Source organism: Coturnix japonica, chromosome 3 (assembly GCF_001577835.2).
Source record: "Coturnix japonica isolate 7356 chromosome 3, Coturnix japonica 2.1, whole genome shotgun sequence".
In the NCBI taxonomy this organism is placed as follows: Eukaryota; Metazoa; Chordata; class Aves; order Galliformes; family Phasianidae; genus Coturnix; species Coturnix japonica.
The window spans coordinates 5,003,115-5,023,389 of NC_029518.1; the positions used below are offsets into that span (position 1 = coordinate 5,003,115).

A 20,275-nucleotide genomic window follows, 5' to 3' on the forward strand; every position below is an offset into this window, starting at 1 on the left:
TCCCAACCCCTGTCACTCTGTAATTCGGTGGTTTTTCCAAACTTATATGAAAATTTGGAATTGATTGTAGGCAGAAAAAGAAATTGGTTTCTTTATTATGTAAATTCGCACCTGGCTCGTGCAGCAAGACACAACATTTGAGAGAAGGATGGACGTGTTCCAAAGACTTGGGAGAACTGTACAAAACCATCCTTGGAAGGAAATCATTGCTAAAAGCACTTGCCTGTAAAGTGAAAGACTGGGGCTCTTTCTTTGGTCTGGAGGTTAATGACCACAAGCGTTAATTAACTCGGCAGGCGCCTGGTTTCCTTCACCTCCAGTATGAGGGAACAGCATCACACCGAGCAGCCGCCAAAAGGGCGGGAAGCGCCATTGCACCTCCACCCGCACCATAGCAACCGCCTGGAGCGGCGCCGCGAGGCACCATGGGAGCTGTAGTCTCAGCCCTCCCGCTGCTCCTCGGCTGCTCGGCGGGAGGCGGCCGTGTCGGAACTCGCTTTCCCATGAGGCACCGCGCGGGGTGAAGGCGGGAGAAGGTCTGAGCGCGGCCGTCGCCCCCGGCCCCGCCTCACTGAGGGGGACGCGCCGCCGCCCTCGCACACCCTCGGGGTGATGGTGCGTGATGGTGTTGTGATGGCTGTGCCTTGTGTCGCTCGGGGTGCGATGCCGGGTTCCGCTCTCCGGTTCGCACTGTCACCGGCCTGTGTCTCCTCGGGCGGAGCCGGCAGCGAGCGTGGGGTGCTGTGTGAGGAGGAGGAGGGCAGGGGCTGCTCCCTCCATCCGTCTGCCTTTGCCGCCGTGGAGTGGTCGCCTCGGATGGCGGCTGTTTGTTCCGCCCCGGGGCCGAGATTCGGAGCGGTCCGGTGTCGCCGGGTGATGCTACGAGGCGGCGGGTTGTTCCCCGCTGCGAACGGGGAGCGGGAGGGCAGCGAGACGGAGCGCTCTGGGGAACGCCGCTCCAGAGAACAGCAGTAAATAAATAGTAATAAAGAACGCAGCAGCACCCAGTCCTGCCTGCGTCTTTGGTGGCGAACTGCCCCGGGACGCGAGAACCTGCAATTGTTTGAATTGCAAAGAACCTGCAATTGTTTGAATTGCGGGGCGCTGTGTGCCGGGCAGCCCCTCACGGCACAGCACAGCGCAGCGCCGGCCGCTTCGGGCTGAGCTCCGGCAGCGCTCCCCGCTGCAGCTTCGGTCCGCACGCATCCCGCTATTCACAAAGGCGGGCTGTTGGCTTTTCCCTCCTTTTTGTTGCTTTTTTTTTTCCTCCTCTCAGCTTTGACCCAAAGATAAGAAACCTCAGCGAGGACGGCGGCCCGGGGGCTGCGGCGGTGGAGCCTCGGGCAGGTGTTGGTGAGGCGCTGAGGCCGTGCCTGCGGGCGGGCTCCGCTGCCGGCGCTCGGCCGGGCCGCTGCGCGGCGGGAGGCGGCGGCTGATGGTGGCGGCGCAGCGCTGACAGCCCCATTGCTGCCGACGCGATCGGCGTCGCCGGCCCGTGGCTGGGAAGCGCCACCTGAAGATTCGTCGTCGGCCGAGCGGGGATCGCTGACGCTCGGAAGGGGAAAACCCCGACGGGGGGGAAGGAGCCGAAGGGAAGGAGGGGCAGCGCCGCGCTCCGTGCCCGCCGGTGGGGAGAGGGGATTGGTTATCATGGCGGATCGGACGGCGCCCAGATGCCGGCTCCGTCTGGAGTGGGTTTACGGGTACAGGGGCCACCAGTGCCGCAACAACCTGTACTACACGGCGGGCAAGGAGGTGGTCTACTTCGTGGCCGGAGTCGGCGTGGTTTACAACACCCGAGAGCACAGCCAGAAATTCTTCCTCGGGCACAATGACGATATTATCAGGTAAGGGGGCTGACTTGTCTTCTGGTGGGGTGGGGTTTAAATGAAGGGAGGGGAAAGCGGGGCCGCCAGGATTCCCCTTCCTCGCTTCTCGCGGCTCGACCCGGCGTCGTGAAGCCGCTGGGGTTTGGTGCCGGTGGTCGGGGTGAAAGCTGGTTATCTGCACGTTGTTGCTGATTGTTATTTACGAGGCATCGCTTCAAAACGTCGCAGTGATTGAGATGGGAAAGCTTTTCTTTTTTTTTTTTCCCCTGTTGTGATGCACCAAATGCAAAACAGATTCAGCGTGGAAATGTGATGGGGAGATCTTAATGCAACAGTGCTGCAAAACGGTGACTCCAGCACCCTGCTCCTTCCAGCGCTGGGACCTTGGCTCTCTCATTCTATTGCCTTACAGAAGGCAGGTGCAGTTCCCTTTACGCCCTGCCCAGCTGTGCTGTAATCCCGGCCCGTAGATCAATCTAATCTATTTCTATCATCCTGAAAATCTCACTCCGAGTCAATTTCAGCTCTTTGTACCCCAGACAAAAAATAATCTCAGGCGGGCTCTTGCAAGATGGCTACAGAACGTCTTGCTCCTCATCTGGTCAATTTCTTGTCTCTGTATTTCACCTCAAATATCTGAAGCTGGAATACCCTCATAAAGGAGGCTGCACGGTGTGATGCTGAGCACAGCTAAGTGCTGCCCTCCCAATTCACCTGAATTCACTATGAATGAGGCATCAGCACAGACCCAGGTGACTCGGTGTGAGCACAGGAACATGTGCTGAAGTCAGAGTTTGGACACTTGCTATCAGAATCACACAGTTGTCGTATAGTCATTCTGGACTCTTGTTTACAGAAAGTTACCTGCTTTCCTCAGGGAGAGCTCTGTCCCAAGTAGCCTTTTTCTCTTCCCTTTTATAGTCCATGATAAAACAATAACGTTTCATGCAATGCTGGGGATTGCTTAAGAATTTATTATGGTTTTCAAGGTATTGTCGCTTCCAGAAGGCTGTTCAAATAGACTCTTGTCTCCTCAGATAACTAAGATAAGAGTGACTATTTTACTGAATCTGCAGTATCATGGAATGCACGTTTTTCTTTCAAGATAACTTGTCAAGACACAACTGCACATGCTCACTGCTCTTTTGGTTTGACAGAGATGCTTCTATTCTCCTCCCCCTCTACCCCACCCTTAGTATTTCATCTACTGAGGAAATAATGTCCACTTTATTATACCTGATGACAGTTCCTGGCCAAACCTGGCTGTGTTGTGTGACTTCTGTGCCTTGTCTTTTAAAACAGTCTTTATAAGACAGACCACCTTTGGCAGTGTCTCGTTTAGAGTGTAAAATGGGCGTAGGGAGAATGGGAGTGACTGCTGCTTGTGCTTCAGGTGCTCCTCTGCCTGTTCTACTTTTAAAGACAATGAGTAATCACACGTTCAAATCAGCAGCTGTTCTGACGACTCACTGTTTGCTCAGCTAATTTTTCACTTGTGCTTTTGGAAGGTGAATTTTGTTCCTGTCTGGAACAGGATCAGAGTTGTGTAGGATGACCATAATTTCAGCAGAGGATGAACTGTTTTGGCTCAGAAAGCATGAGCAGGACTCAAGATATCAGATGATTTGAGCTTTTAGTGGCCTGGATAAGTTGTTGTTACAAGGGTTTTAAGTGAGAAAAGAGGGCTTTTGTTTGAGTCTCCTAAGTATTGCTAGAATGTTCTATCTTTTGCATTCACTAATAGTTGCCTTTGCTAGCTTTGATGCAGCTTATAGACCTTATTGAAGATCATCCCATTGCTGCCAGTGCTTCCAAGTAGGTGGTTCCTTGCATCACTATGTAGCTAATAAATACTAGAATTGAAGTTACAATGTTTTAGAGTTCATAGTATCCCATTGACATGAATGGGCTGTAGATAGTTCCTTGTTATTTCTTGTTTTGGTGCTATTTATTTCCCTGGGACTCATTCTAAACAACAGTGTGTATATTTGCAGTCCAACAGGTTGTAATTTTTAAGGAGGTTTGAAACGTGGTTAAAAATAAAGAAACAAAGCTTGCAGACTTTGGAAAATAATGCAAAATCATTGGGACTGGAAGACCTTGAAGTGTGCAGAACTACTTCCAGGGGTTGCCAGCAGCTCCTTCCATTCTGAAAACATTCATTAAATACTATTTTTTGGTGAGGGAAAGGTACATTTTCTTTAAGTGTTTGGTGAAGTCATGAAAGTGGATATTCTCCCTTGGTGAAAAAGTTGCTTATTTAATCATGTATTCTTGCTTTCTTGTCACAGTTTTAATGGTCTCGCCTCTTGCTTTCTGTCAAGATAATTCAGTTGGACGTAGTTTAGTTCTGGCAAAAGTAGACAAGACTGTACTGAGTTCATGAAGAAATGATTTGGTTTATTTTCCCAATAAAATTCATATTTGAAAAAGAGGTTCTGCACTCAGCTGATAAAGTAGATGTTCAGGGGATGGGCAAAGTGAGTTCTGAAATCTGTTTTCTGTGCAAAGCAACTACAAGGTGCTGTACTTCTGAGCTCTGCTGCCTCTTCATTTCCCAGTGAGGCGGGTTGCTGAGTTACCTGGTTGAAGTGAGCCCAGCTTTGTGGATGGGTTGCTGGGTGCCCTCCAGAGCTCCCTTTCAAGGCTAAAGCATTCAGTGATTTTTGTTACTTCCTGTCATGTAATACCATTCTTCTTGCATGTCATTTGATTGTGGAATAATTAACACTATCGATTATCAAGTCTTGTCTTTATAAAGCAGGATGAACACTTGGTTGAAATTAATAGCATTGGTTTTCTGAAGACTACTGGTGCGTTTTATTTGGAGCCCAAAACGATGTGCAATGTATGAAGTCCAAGAACACACAATATACAGCATTCTTCACCCTCTTTCCTTCTTTCTAAATGTTTATTTCTTTTATTTTTTTCACAAGAGTGATCTAGCAGCTGAAGGTCGTTGAAGGTCAGAATATTCCTATTTTCTCTGCTCTGTAAGCCCTGTAGTTTACCCTAAGGTCTGTGTTATAGACCACAAAGCAATCACAAAATGTCTTGCATTGTAACTCCACATTTGATCTTGCAGTGTAATCTACCTGAGCAGGTAGCTCAGGTGTGGGAGCTGTGTCAGAGCAGAGCTACTGCAGTGTTTTAATGTGGGAAGTGCTGTGTAGGGTATCATTAAGCATGTAGCTTTCTTTGGTTTGGATTTGGTCCAACATTTTGGAAAACGTTGTGATGATTTGGTGATAAGTTTGTCTCCCTGTTTTTATTTCCAATCATTCTGCAATATTGAACAATTTTTCTGAATATATATTGAAGACTTTATCTGCACTTTTCCTATGCCACCATTTCCTAAAATGATATGATGTCTGTATTTGACAGATACATCAATATATCTGCTATCTTGTGGCATTAAGCATTTGAAACAAGCGCATTTTGCATTCTGGCTGGCATTAAATCACTTGTGAGGAGGAGACTGCTGCCTTTCTCAGGAGCCTCTGCAGTGTTTGCTGCCTGGGCAGGCTACCTGGCAAGCCAGCCTATTATCTGTGGATACTAAAGCATGTCGTTTCTGTAAGACTGCTTACAGCGTAATAGTAATGTCGGATTTATCAGAATATTGCTGTAAGTATGCGGGTGTTCTGCTGTGCTGACAGTTTGAGATTAAAAACGCGGATGTGCCAGTGGTGATGAGATTTACTGGGCTGTGAGAGTGACGAGAGGCCTGCCTGATTTTTAGAGAGTTCTTTTCAGGAGACTCCCATTGGAACACAAATACACGTTTTCTTGTCTTTCTGCAGTTAGGTAAAAGAAATATGTCTGCCCCCAGCAATGTCACGTGTTGTTGGCTATAGCAAAAGTAACTTTTGAATAACTCAATCCATGGCAGAGATTTGCAAACCAAGACCCTGGAGTTAAAATATCGGAGTTGTATTTCAATATTTTGATTGAAATCTTATGCATAATAAGATTTCTGTTTATAGAGGGGTGTTATTTGAATGGATGCAAAATACTCCAGGTTTATACATTATTGCCACCTTTCTGATGGTGAGGCACAGCATTTGTTTGCTGTAAAATAACATTCAACTTACCGTTCTCATTTACTGAAAGTGCATGGGAAATGGATGTGTTTGTAGCTTGTACATAACCTAAACTTCAGCCACAGAGGGTGCATGTGCATAGACTGCTGAAGCGGGACCTCAAGAGATCCATGAGTCCAGCCCTCCTGCTAAAGGTCGCGTAGGTTGGCATCCAGATGGGTCTTGAATATCTCCATAAAAGGAGCCTCCACCACCTTTTTATGGGCAACCTGTTCCAGTGCTCCATCACCCTTACTGTAAAGAAGTCTTTCTGTGTGTTATGTTCAAGTTTTAGGCCATTACTCCTTGTCCTGTTGCTGCATGGCGCTGAGAAGAGTCTGGCCCCATCCACTTGCCTCACACTTCTCTTCAGGTGCTTATAAGCATTTATCAGATCTCTCAGTCTTCTTTTCCCCAGGCTGAACAGACCCAGCTTACTCAGCCTTTCCTCTTACGGGAGATGCCCCAGGCCCTTATAATCATCTTTGTGGCCTTCTGCTGGACAGTTTCTAGGAGGTTCTTGTCTTTTTTAGCAGGGGAGCCCAAAAATGGATACAGCAGTCTAAGTGTGGCTTCATTAAGGTGGAAAGGAGGGGAGAATAATCTCCTTTGACCTGCTACCCAGCACTCTTTGTAATGCTCCCCAGGATGCCATTGGTCCTTTTGGCCACCAGGGCAAACTGCTGGCTCATGGCCAACCTGTTGGCCACCAGAACATGCAGGTCCTTCTCCACAGAAAGCCTCACCATGTCACCCCCTAACCTGTACTGATACATGTGGTTATTCTTCCTCAGGTACAAGACTCTACACTTGCTCCTGTTAAATCATAGAATGGTTTGGGTTGAAAGGGACCACAAGGATCATCAAGTTCCAATCCTCCTGCCACCACTAGGGCCACCGGCTTCCATTCCTGATACTAGACCAGGCTGCCCAGAACCTGATCCAGCTTGATCTTCAACACCTCCAGGGATGGAGCATCCACAGCCTGTCTAGGCAGTCTGCTCCAGTACCTTACCACTCTCTGTAAAGAACTTCTCCCTGACATCCAATCTAAACCTTCCCTCCTTGAGCTTAAAACCATTCCCCCTTGTCCTGTCACTATCTACCTGAGTAAAAAGTTGATTCCTCTCCTTTTTATAATCCTCTTTTAAATACTGGAAGGCTGCAGTGAGGTCTCCTTGCAGCCTTCTCCAGGCTGAACGTGCCTAGCATGTAGGGGAGGTGCTCCAACCTTATCAGGTTCCTCTCTGCCCAACTCTCCAGACTGTCCAGATCTTGTTGAATGGCAGCACAGACTTCTTATGGCTCAGCCGCAACTCCCAGCTTTGTATCATTAGTGAACTTGCTGAGGGTGTACTCCATCCTTTCATCCAGGTTGCTGATGAAGGTGTTGAACAAGACTGAACCCAGAATTAAACCCTGGGGAACATGAGTTATGGGCCTTCAACCAGACTGCACTGCTGCTCACAACACTCTGAGCTCTGTCAGTTGGCCAGTTCTCAATCCACCTCACTGCCTACTCATCTATCCTACATTTTCTAAGTTTCATAACAAGGATGCTGTGGGAGACAGTGTCAAAAGCCTTGCTGAAGTCAAGGTATACAACATCCACTGCTCTTCCCCTATCTACTCAGTCAGAGATGACATCATAGAATGTTATCAGTTTGGTCAAACATGATTTCCCCTTGGCAAATCTGTGTTGATGTCACGGTTTTATCTCTAGGTCATTGTCCAATTCTAGTCCTTTTTGTGGCATAAGAACATGGAAGTGAGGTACAGATGTGTCTCTAACCTAGACTTAGAAATATCAGACCAATCTTGTTTGGGCTTGCAGTGGTTATTTCACTTTTTAAGACAGGGATGAAGTTCTAATGAACCGTATCCGAACTATGTGGTTACAGAAAACAGCGGAACAAAAGGTGCTCAAAGCAGGTTGTCCACTAGAATCACAAATGGGAATATTGCTTTCCCTTCTTGGATGTATTTTAGTTTAACATAATACTATGGCGGATAAGTGTCATTCATCAAGTAAAGAAGTACTAATTAAGCATTTTTAAAAATGCAGGACACGAAACATTATTACTTGTAGTAGGTGCGTGTGTTCTGTAGGTGATATGTTGTCACAAGAGGTTTTTCAAGAACATGTTCAGGTAATGCTTTCTTATGGAACCTGTAGGTGCATCTGCTTGAACGTAGCTGCCTAGAAGAAATGCAGCATGCTCTGAATTTTAAATGTGACATTTATAGTGGTGGAAAGGCTGATTATCTAAAAGCTTCCATGCAGCCTTCCTGTGTGTATTTAGAAGATTAAAGACAAAGGCTCAGGACACAAACCTTTTTGCACTTTGAAACCTGGAAAGATTTTTCAGTCCTTAAGGTTGTTAAATAATGTTGTTAATGGAACATCAGTATGCTTTTTTACGTTTTGTGTTATGCATTATTTTAGGCATTGTTATTCATGCTTCGTTTCAAGTGCTTTGTTATTTAATGAACTGGTGCTGCTATTTGGCATTTTGTTTTGGGGCCTTCTTTTGAATTCAGGACTCTTTTGCGTACAGAATTTTGGATATAAATTATATCACAGCTCTCAGATGGAAGCATTTCAAATTTATTTAAAGTGAAAATTTGACATTAGATGCTGTGACAAAAAGTATAAGTAAGGACTAGAAGTAGCCAGGGAGATCTAACTCTCTTTTACTGGGGCATTGGTAACTCTTCAGATGAGTTACTGTATTCCAGTAATGGAATGAGTCATAGTGCTTGCATAAAAAAGATGAAAAGCTTTAACTCCATGTTTGTTTATGTGAGTCCTGGTCACAGAAGTTCAAAAGGAATCCTTTGGATTCTTTGGAATTTCAGTATTTACGTAGTTCCTTTTGGTCACCTGGTGATAACTCATTTAATACATTCTTTTGCAACTATCTGTTGTGTAGCCAACACAATAGGGGAGTTATCCAATTGAAAGAGCATGCTGCATTTCTAAACTCAGTCTTCAGTTTTTGCTATGTGCATCATCTTTCTGGAGAGTTACCACAGGCCTTGGCTTTGCAGCTATTTTAATGGCCCTGCGGGCAGTACCTTATGGGCTAATGTATGAATTATTCCATTAACACAGATGGAGCAGTTTAAAAACTTTAAATTAATCTTCAGTGGGTATAATTTCTGGAAGTATTTTCCAGGAGTTATTCATATGTGAAGGGAAATAGGACATAAGTCTTTACATGTGAAATACTAACAAGAAATCCAGATCTTTGCATTTTTTGAAGACCTTTACAATTTACTAATATAGCTGTGCTCCAATGTAGTCTGAGACTTTTTGTTTAAATTTGTGTGATCCAGTGGGTGTAGAGCCTACCTCTGAATTGCAGGAGATTTATATCGATGATGAAGCCATCCTCCTGGAACATCAGCATGTTTAAAGCATCATGATGTCAATCCAGTTAGACTGTGTTAGTGATGAAAGTGTGATTTGGAGAGTTGCTGGGAGTCCTGGTGGATGTAAAGATTTTTGGTTTTACTTTGTGTTCTATACTTCTGAATGTGTTTGTTAGCACTGACTATCTGCATTTGGTCTTTGCTGGTCCTGGAATGGGCTCTTTAGGCTGAGTTCAAAACCCTTAAAATTATAGGAACTGACATGCTAGATTTTGGGGAAAGGAAAAGACTGATGTTCCAAAATCTGGTCATGTGTGTTACTAATTATGTGGAGAAGCTCTTAGTGCTCCATATAAATTTGATGTCACCAATTAATTTTGGTAAATGACTACTTTAAGAATATTTTTGTCTGGCTATATGGCATTTTGTTCTATCAGAGTTGACACAACATGAGACATAATACCATTTTTCTGTAAGACAGCTGAGAAAACAATGTCCATTTATTGGAGCAAGGAATGTTTTGGCACCTGAGCCATCAGCATAACTTTCACAATTTGATTTCAGTTAACTATTAGGCCTGGGGATTGGTTGTAAGATAAATTAGGAATAATGGTGGAGTATTATTTTTTAACAGAGGGCAGATTAAATGAAGAATGAATACAGTGATGTTAAAAAGACAGTTCTTGAGAATGTACTGCTCCTTACTGTATTAAATAGTTATTTGATGGAATTATTCTGAATGTGCTCTGTACGTAGTGTATTGCATTTCATATTTTTCCTGGGGTATGCTTTATTTTTTCATCTTGAATCTGTGGGTCTCCCTTCTGCCTAGAGGTTCTTTTACTTGGTCAGTTAGTTTGGAATGAATTGCTTTATGCATGATGACAGTTAAGTGCACCACACGGTTTCTTTCCTCCCTATCAGATATAACCATTTAATCAGCCTACCCCCTCTATACTAAGCATTTTCTGCTGCTGTCACGGGTTACTACCAGCTGAGCTATAGTTGGTTTACTGATCCACCTATCTGCCTCAGTGTTTTGTTAGGGCTGCAGTCTGTTTTCCATGGTGTCCATGGTCACCATGCACAGACAGTAGTTTACTGTCACTAATAGATAGGAAGCACTTTTTATTCTAGATCTCAGAAAACGAAATCCTTATAGCCAACATCATCACACCATTGTTAACAAATATAGTAATGATATGTTTGTTTATTGATTTTTTTGGAGATTCAAAACAATAACAGTCATTATCAGAAGTTCAATTGCGCAATATTGCAGCTCAACGTATGTTCTCCAAGTGACAGTTTTCCATAGTTGTGTATCCTATTGGATTCATAATGATTCATAGTGATTCATAGTGCAATCCAATGAGATTCCTGAGAAGAACAACTGCACAAAAATCTCAATCATTATTAAGTGCCTTAGGCCTTGTAGTAATCGAGAGGTCAATTTCAGACCCAGTATGTGTTGTTTTGGAGGGATATTCTGAAAGCTACTTAAAGAACTTCCTGCTTCCTGACAAGTTCACCCTATGCTGAACATATGTTTCTACCCACAAATGTGCAAAATAAGTGGAGGAGCATGCAGCAGTCAGATGTGTGGTGTCACGTCCTTTTGTCTGTAGGCAGAAGTTTTTCATTGTCAGATTATCAAAACTCACATCCTGCACAGATATTCATGCTCATTCTACCAAAGGATCTCCACCAATGTGCAGTGGTTTTCAGCTCAGTCTTGCTTCATTGTCCAGTGTCACAGCTATAGTATTTAATCTTAAGACTGGTAAGGTATTGGAAATTGAACTGTTTTGTAGAAATCGTACAACTCCTTTTCATTCTTGCTTACATCTGTTAGGGTATGATTCTAGTTTGGATTTTGCCATCATTTAATGTGACATGAAAGCAACTGAACAAAGCTTCTGCTGCAGTAAGAAATTCCAGCCTATTTTTCCTGGCAATATTTCTTCCAAATCATTGTTAGTGCCACGTTCACCAAAGTTTTGGCCTTGGCAGTCTCAAGCTTACTCATGTATATTCACTACATTTTCATTATATCATCCGTTTCTGTGCTTCATAACAACTTGAGATTACTATATTACAGCCTTCTTGTTCCATTCCTAAACTGAACTGTTTATCAAGATGAGTTTCTGATGTTTATCAGAAGAGTTCCACATGTTTTCTTTGCTGGATTCTTGGTGAAGAAGAAAATGAGTAAAATATTTTCCAGAAACTCATTGATAATAGATTTAGTAGATTAATCACACAAATATTTGTTGGTATGGGGATGGGAATACTGTGCACACTTTCTAAATCACAAACAGATGAGCTTCACTGTATTTCAACACAATCATCAGTTACAATCATAAGATGTATTATGCTCGGCTGGTTGTGGGGATTTTTACCTCCTTATTTCTTTCTGACGGCAGCTCTCAGCATTCTGTGTGACATTGCCAGTTGTATCTGCTTTTCCTCCGTTAATGATAGCACGCTCTTTTTAACGTCACACATTAGTTGTTCTTGCTCCCATAAGTCAGTGAGGTTGAACTATTTTCCAGTTATAAACCTATCTTATTTTTAAGATATTATTATTTTATTATAAACCTATCTTGTTTTTAAAATATTAATGTATGTCTTAGATAGCTGTTTCAGAAACCAGTGAGGAAACACTGAGGAGTTTATTTCATAGAAAAAATTGGCAGCGGATCCTAAGTTTTGAACAGCATTTTGTTGTTAGACATTTAATCTTCATTTTCTTAATTAGAATCTTCATTTATGTCATATACTTCTCTTTATTTCATCATTTTTCCTTTTCCCTCCCAATTTGTAGTACTCACAGTTCAGTTTCTTATGCTGTTGTCAAAAAAAAAGCTCAGCTCAGCTGACACAGTGAATAAAGAAGAGTGCTTTTGGTCAGCCTTTAGGGAGGTGACTTCGTAGTTATCAATCAAACTCCCATGCAGCTGCACCAATCTGCATTGACTAATGACCCCATGGTGACTCCCCTAGAGGCTGACTAAAGGTCTCTCTTCTCTGCATTGACTTGGAGACAGCCGCATGTAGAAGCCATCAGAATCGTACTGTGCGTCTCAGCATTTTCACATTCATGGAAGTAGATAAGATAAAGCCCTTAAGAGTCTAATAATTTTCCTTTCTCCTCTCCTCTATCAAATGAAATTTGAAGCTGATGAAATTACTTCCACAGGTACTTGTATTTTTCTTTGAAAGTTGTTTGCAGTAGTGTTCTGTGGATTTCCAGGAAGGATGGCTTCCCCTGAAGAGTGATGCAGGGATTATTGCCATTAATCTCTCCCACTTTGGTAGCTGAACTGTTTTGTCCAAACTACCCAGACTAGTAGAAAATGCAAAGAAATAAGGGAAATTGTCTTCTACTTGCTAAAATTATTTTTTATGGGTGTCCATCATCTCTTACAGTTTTGATATATGTTGCTTATATTCAGTGGTACATCAGAAACTAGTGAAATGTTTACGACAGTCATCAGTAGAATTGTTTCTCCTGAAGATCTGGTTTATTTTGAGCATTGTTTCCTAAGTATTCAACTAAAACCCAAAATAGATCATCTGTATATGTTAAAAGTTATTTACATGTAGAGGGACTGCGACTCAAATCTTTGTATTATTTGTAAAGAGACTGTATATGTGAAAGAGATCCCCTTTCTAATCTTATTGTGTGTATTTTGGAGGTAGTTTCAAACTGATGAATTGCTGAAGAAATCTATAGCCAACTTCAGTTATTTTTTTGTCTAAAACTTGAACTGTGTCTGAATGGGTATTTAGCTTTGTTTGTAATGTGTATAAAGTAACCGAATAATTGGATTTATTCTGTTGGGATCAAGAAATGAACTGGGTGGGAATACTAAGGTTGGGAGCAAACTTGGATGCAGCAACTATGGGATGATGGAATTCAGAATCCGGAAGATAACAGCAAAGTGGTTAAATTGTTTTTTAAGTGTCACAGCCCTGGACTTTAGAAGAGTAGAGTTTGGCATTGCCAGGGGTCTGCTTGGAAGGATCTCTGTATCAGCATTTGAGATTTGTTGTTTTGACAAGTGTGTCTCTTAACGATTAAAGAAATTAAAAACACATTTCAGAGCCTTAAATGTGGGGCACCTACCTGCTTTAATGCTGATATTCCATCAGTATGTTCTTAGGAGGGAATAAAATAGAACAGATGGGCCATATTTTCTGCAACGTAAGGTAGCATGTGTATTATTAAAACTTTAATGCAATCATCAAAGCCATATTCCAGAGAACTACAAAGCATGGTTATTCAATGCTATGTCAAAAGATGTGTATATGTTATATGTCACTCCAAAAGTAATGCCTCCTATTTTTTTCCACTACAATAGATACAAAGACTGCACTAACACTATTAGATAGCATTTTGTAGCTGAGAATTTGCTGATGTCTCACACATCAGTTGGAGTTACTAATCTTTTGCTTTCAAAAAATAGGTGTGTATCAGAAAATATTATTCTCTGCATTGTTGGCTGAACTGCAAGCATTTTAGTATTGCAGGCTATAATGTCTCTGGAGATGCCAGTAACAGTCTGGCTGAGGTTGCATGGAACTCAGAAAGGGCAAACGTACCCTTAATTTCATTTTTCTTTCTTGTTGGCTTTCCATGGCAAATCTGGGAATTCTGATACGCGATTACATAACATATATCTACTTTCAGTTTCATCTGTTTGCCTCTACTGAGAGCACTACAGGAGATAGGAATGCCTGAATCTAACAAGGTGGTGTTCTGCAACACAACATTTTAACATCCGTACGCTGTATATGCAGTTTGTCTGAAATGTGATGTAGATGCAGCAATTTATTAATGTGCTCTTAAAAACATTCTCATTGTGTAAAGAATTATAACAGCCTTTAGATTCATTTTAGTTTTAGCAGTGTTATTTGTTTTCATAAGCTTTTGATCTGAAGCTAACGCAGAATGAAATCCATACATAGTTCTTGAAGCACTATAGCCAAAGCTTGGAACACATTAAATAAAACAGTCCTGCATAGCATTTTCCTTTAGGGAATTTCACATTCATGAATACGGTGCCAGATCACATGTTTGCCCAATGTCTTGAGAAGGTGGAATAAGCACCCTCATGTTGTTCTTTGACTTTTTCTGCTAAAACACGACCGTCCACATGGCATAATCCTATTGCTAATAACATAAATATAACCACATTCACCTTACAAACTGGGTAAATTTAAAGTTCCTTGAGCTACAGCGAGGTAAATTAGCATTATTATAATTAGCCTTAAAGTCTGTAATTTAAAAACGTTTTTACCAACTAAAGTTGGTATTCAGGATAGGATCTTTCATGTTTCTTCAGAGGTGAAGTTCTCAAATTCTGTTTGGAACCAGAAGGGAGATGGCCATTTAATCCATTTTCATACTTTCTGAAATCCAAGATATGTAACTTGTGCATAGCTGTGTCAATTCTTATGGAGATACAGCCATTTTAGCAGGTGTCATATATGAAATAATGCTGCCATTATATGAGGAAAGCAGTGATTCAAGTATCAAACTAGTCAGTTTCTGCAAAATGTAGGAACATGTAGAAAAAAATGTGATGATTAAATTAAAATGTATACATATGAAATTACTACATGGTTGAAGTTGTCACAATAAGTACAGTGATATCAAATTAATTTTTAATTTGAGTGGAAGTTTTCTAATTTGCTCAGAGTGATCCCTTTGACTACTGCAGATCCAATACTGCATTGATTTCTCCTTTACTATCATTTATAATCTCTTTTGTGTAGGGCTGGTCTGTGCACTTCAGGTGTCTTAATTGCACATGGCATAAAATGGCACTGTAATCTTTTTTCTCTTAAGAAAAACTCTCCATTTTAATGAGACTGTCAGAGAGGCATCATATCACATGCAATATCCTATTGAATAAGGGTGCACTGCTAACGCTTGTTCTTCCATTTTTTTTAAACTTTAGTTTGGTACATAAGCATTGGCAGTTGCAAAGACTGTGGAATAATTTATGTGTTTATTTTGTAAGTGTTGAAAAAGACTGAATTGGTCTAGTGAGTAAAGAGGTAAACTGCAGTGTGGAATAATCAGGTTAAGAATATTGTTCAGCCTTCAGCTTTGTGGTCAGAGGGGAGAGGATCATGTTTTACCTTCCTCCAGCTTATTGAGACACTGAAGTTGTAAGTCCCACAGATCTCCTTCTAGAGGCAGCTGTGAGAAGGAATTTCATCCTGAGGATTATTTTTCATAGGCATTGTTTAAGTCTCTTTTGACTCTTTTAGCATTGCAGAAATTATTCTTCAGAGGCTTTAGTGAGGATGAACTTGTAGTAAGGTAAGATCTGTGAAATGATTTTATTTGTACGCAGATCATCTGGGTTAGTCTTCAGGCTTTTGTTTACTGCTGCTTCTTACAGCTCAAAATGGCCATTGCTTATTGGCACTGTTAGCATGCACAAAATATACAGTCTTCATTTATATAATTGTTATTGATTGTGCTAGTCTCACTATGCAGGACTAAAGTCAGAAGAGGAATCATTTAAAAGAAATTGTCAAATTGTTTAATGCTTTGTGCTTATCTCTAAAAGAAAGGAAAAGAGTCCTATTTCCTGTAATGTATGGCACTTAGAAATCATCAAAGCTTTATAGAATTTTAACTGTCACTAGAGTAGACTGAGTCTGAGCCTCTCTAAACTTTCTTATCTGAGATAACTGTTGCTTTTTCTTATGCTAATAATTTTACTGATACTAATAATTTTACTGATACTAATAATAATTGCAGGATAGAGGCATTTGGCAGAAGTAGCTTCTGCTGGTGAATCATGGTGGCAGAGCAAAGGGGTATCTGATGCACTAACCACATCAGGATACGCACTGTGGGCTTTCTTAGAAATTTACTGTACTCTGGTTTAAATTAGTATACTTTTTATGATTATGCACATATATATAGTTTTCATGTAACAGAATCATTTGAGTTGGAAGGGACCTTTGAAGGCCATCTAGTCCAACTTCCCCGCAGTGAACAGGGACACCTACAGCTTGATGAGGCTGATCAGAGCCTGTTCCAGCCTGACATTGAATGTCTCCAAGGATGGGGCATCTACCACCCCTCTGAGCAACCTGTGCCAGAGCTTCACTACCCTTACTGTAAAAAAAATTAATACATTTAATCCAATCTAAATCTCCTCTTTCAGATTGAAGCCATTTCCCCTTGACCGATCACAACAGACCCTGCTGAAGACAAGAAATTGCATTCCAACAATGTGCTTTCCAAGAATATGCTTTCCATTAGTGCTTACACTGAAAAGAGTACATGTATTCTTCCTAAATTTCATTAAAACAGTATGTTAATAATAACTCCTGTTTTTTGGAATTTTAATCTCAAGAATAAGAATTGGTTCCACAGGTTTGATTTTCTCAGCCTGATGAACTACAGTTTGTCATGTGAAAGCACTGGTCATGCCCATGTTAATCTGAAGGGCACATTTTTAGAGCTTGTACAGTCATCTGTGAAATTCCAAGAGGCAAAAGCAAAGAAAAAAATTACTTTGGCTTTTGTAATTAGTATTAACATCTACATTTCAAGCTGTTTCTTCTTTTTTACTTGGTTAGACTGGACTGATTGAGATACTACTTTTTCTAATGGACTTCCCAGCTCCTCAGGCAGTCTGCTTTTGTATGGGCCACTCAGGTGAACTTGTAGTACTGAGTAACTCATAAGGCCATGTTTTTTTTCACAAGGAAAGTGCTTACATAACATGGTAGTAAACGACTTAGATAAAACATTCAGTAATAACACGGGAAAATTTTAAGAGTTGAAAAGAAATGACTGCCTGTTGAAATAGTTCCAAGTTACAGTTCTCAAACTGACAGAAGCCACAGATTCCATGGCTTAGACATAGTCAGCATTTACCTGCAGATTGTGAAGAAGTAACTTCAGGTTTCCTTTCACACATACATTTGGTTTCCTCTGTTCTCTGTGGTGGAAATACACTGTGTGAACTGCTCTTAGGAAGAAAGGGTGCTTCCTTTCTTATTGTGAAGAGGGAGACACTAATCTCACTGTACATATGTTTTGTTATCTTCTATCGAAGCTTTTACATCCCTTTAACCTTCACAGTGCCTTTAAATGAATAACAGCTAGAAGGAGGTGAGATAAACCCTCTGCAAATAAACTTCCATCTAGTTGGTGGCAGCAATGTGTAGTTGGAGGAATTTTGAGTCCACTGCCTAGTCCTGAGAAAAAATGAATCTTGGTAGTCCTAGACATTTCTCTTGCTACTTCAGTCAAAATCAAACTAGATATTTTCACCTTCTTTCCTGCTGTTCTCAGTTCTTGTATCCTGTGTAACACCTGGAGAGAGAAGGAGCTATGGCTACTGATGTCCTGATGCCTAGGAACAGGAGAGGATTCCAATGGCAAATAGATATGCTTTGATGGTGATTTTCTAAGACATGTGAGTTGGCTGTATATGGGTGTATTTTCACAAGTGATGCAATCTTGAATGAGTAGCCTTGGATAACTTCAGTTTGAGCAGCTGAGTTTCAGAAACATTTTAAATAAATACAGGCAGTGCAACGAGCCAGAATTCCACTATAATTCTGTCACTTGATTTCTTTTCATTAACGAAAATTTTAATTCAGCTTAATGCTTCAAAATGAGCTACCTTTCCCGAGAAATCTGAAGATCTCCTCTTGATAATAGGAAAGTGGGCACTGAACTATATGAGATAGTTAGTAAGGTGCATCTTAGATACTGGAGATCCTGTGGGGGAAAAAAAAAGAAACTTAGCATATGGAATCAGTTCTGTGATACTAAACTGATGTGGATGTGAGCTGGGTCTCTTCAGCCTGGAGAAGAGAAGGCTGTGAGGCTGTTAGCAGCCTTCCAGTACCTAAAGGGGAGCTACAGGAAAGTAAAGGACAGACTCTTTAGCGGGGGCTGTGGTGATAGAACAATGGGAAATGGATTCACACTCAGGGAGGATAGCTTTAGGTAAGATGGACTAGATGGCCTTTAAAGATCCCTTCCAACTCAAGTGATTCTGTGGCAACAGATAAATTCAGTTATGTAAGAAGTTTAGCATGTGCGTGCACTTCTAGATAAATTCTAGATGCATCTTGTGCTAGTTGGTAATTTAGGTGCAGAATCTTTCTGTAATCTCATACAAAATAGTCACTTGGTACTTACAATCTTCAAGATGTTTCAGACAACATAGAACAAGCTAATAAATGTCACGTTTATTTTAGTAAGTGCACTTCTTCAAAAATATTTTTTTCATAGACAATTTATAGAAACTTTAAAAATGTTGCTAGAACAACGGAAAATTAAAATGTGTATTTTAAAGGCAGGCTTCAAGTTTTTAGGAATAAATTTTATATTTGTATGGTACATAGTTTGCTGGTGAGAGAGAATTTCAGGAGCCCGGCAAAAGGGCTCATAAAACTGATATTGGTGACCTTGTGACTGATGCACTGTAACCAGAAATGCAGATGATGGACCTAATTTAATATGAAATGTGGATACTCTGATATGTTTTCTGTTTCAGTATGTGTATGGGAAATTGGTAATCACAGCCTCTGATTAACCAGCTGAGGCAAGTGTCGGGTCAGCTGTGGGAGCACAGGTGAAGGTAATTCAGCTGTGCTCCCAGAAGGGGTGGAGCCTGACTCCACCTCTCCTAGACTTCATTTAAGGGCTGACCACCACAACAGCAGCATCTCTTTTGGAGATTGCTCCTTTGTGGAGTTTGGGTGACCAGCCTCAGCATTTTCCATCTAGACTGAAGGCCTCAGAATTGGTGAGTTTTTCCTATAGATAACCTTTGGCTATCTATTATACCACCATTCTTGTATTATTTCCTACTCTACAGTATGTGATTTTTGTTATAACTTATTCCAGCACACCCAACAGGGAACAGCAGTTCTATACGGTCATACTGGATTTGTATTCCCATTTATTTGACAACCTCTGAAATACAGGGAAGGGTAATTTCTTTGAAAAGTAAGATAGCATGAGCTTTCAACTGATTAGTGCAAAACAGCAGGAGTCCAAAGCCTTCTTGAATGTCCCACATAGTCTAGAATACTTTAAAAAAACAATGTTTTACTCCAGATACATTTAGATTTATCATTTTTGTAAGCATCTTTTGTAGGCTTCACTCTGCATAGAAAAGCCATCATCTGCTTCTGGCCAATGACATGCAGCTTGGCGCGTGTTCATCTGGCATATTATTGAAGCAACCTCTTACTCTTCCTTGTTTCTTTCCATTAAAGTGCTTAAGGCACATTCTTCTCTAATGAGAAGAATGAAGAAGTTTGAGGCAAACCTTTGCAAAAAATATATTATCCCAGTGTGAACTCTGTGACAAGACTCTGAGTTTTCTCAGATCCTACAACTTGTCATAGATGTGAATTCACCCAAGGTAAATCTCATCTTTCAACAAGATGATAGGGAATCTGTTAAACTAAAAAAGTCAGAATGATCCTGAAACATTATGAATAATGGGATTTTATCTTGTTTCTGCAATACCTCCCACTTCTCCTTGGCTGTTCTTTCTGTGCCTTTTCCAATGTTTTGTTCACGTTGTATCTCCTTTATCTTTCTTTTCATTAACTGTATCTATTGTGTGCCTTGTTTCCAAGATTTTCTTCAGATATCCTCTCTTCTCTTTCCCATCAAATATTTTGACGTGGATTGTGTGTAGAGTGATCTACATAGTTCTAGCTGTATTCCCTGATGACTGGTAACTATGCAGAACGAAGAGTAGATCCAGGAAATCCCAAAGCAGTTAATTACTGAATCAGCCTCAGGAAAGAATACCTTCAGATGTGCTGTCAAGCATAGGATCCATCTGCAGCAACCATAATGCAGCTTGATTGACATCATCATGCTGTGGGCAATTAATTAGTGCACAGATATTTACTGTTCATTGTGACCACCAGTTTTAGAGCTGACTGGCTTAATCTTTGCCTGAATTTTGATTGCAT

General features: G+C 41.2%; 1 protein-coding gene across 4 annotated transcripts in view; it reads left to right on the forward strand.

The window, feature by feature from the left end:
• Window positions 1-1,415: 1,415 nt before the first annotated feature.
• EML6 (EMAP like 6) overlaps window positions 1,416-20,275 on the forward strand; it is a 102,186-nt gene continuing 83,326 nt past the window's right edge. For all 4 annotated transcript variants that reach the window (XM_015856709.2, XM_015856710.2, XM_015856711.2 and 1 more), the window contains exon 1: window positions 1,416-1,847. In XM_015856709.2, the coding sequence (XP_015712195.1) occupies window positions 1,651-1,847 (197 nt within the window). In that variant the 5' untranslated portion in view covers window positions 1,416-1,650. The remainder of the gene's footprint in view (window positions 1,848-20,275) is intronic.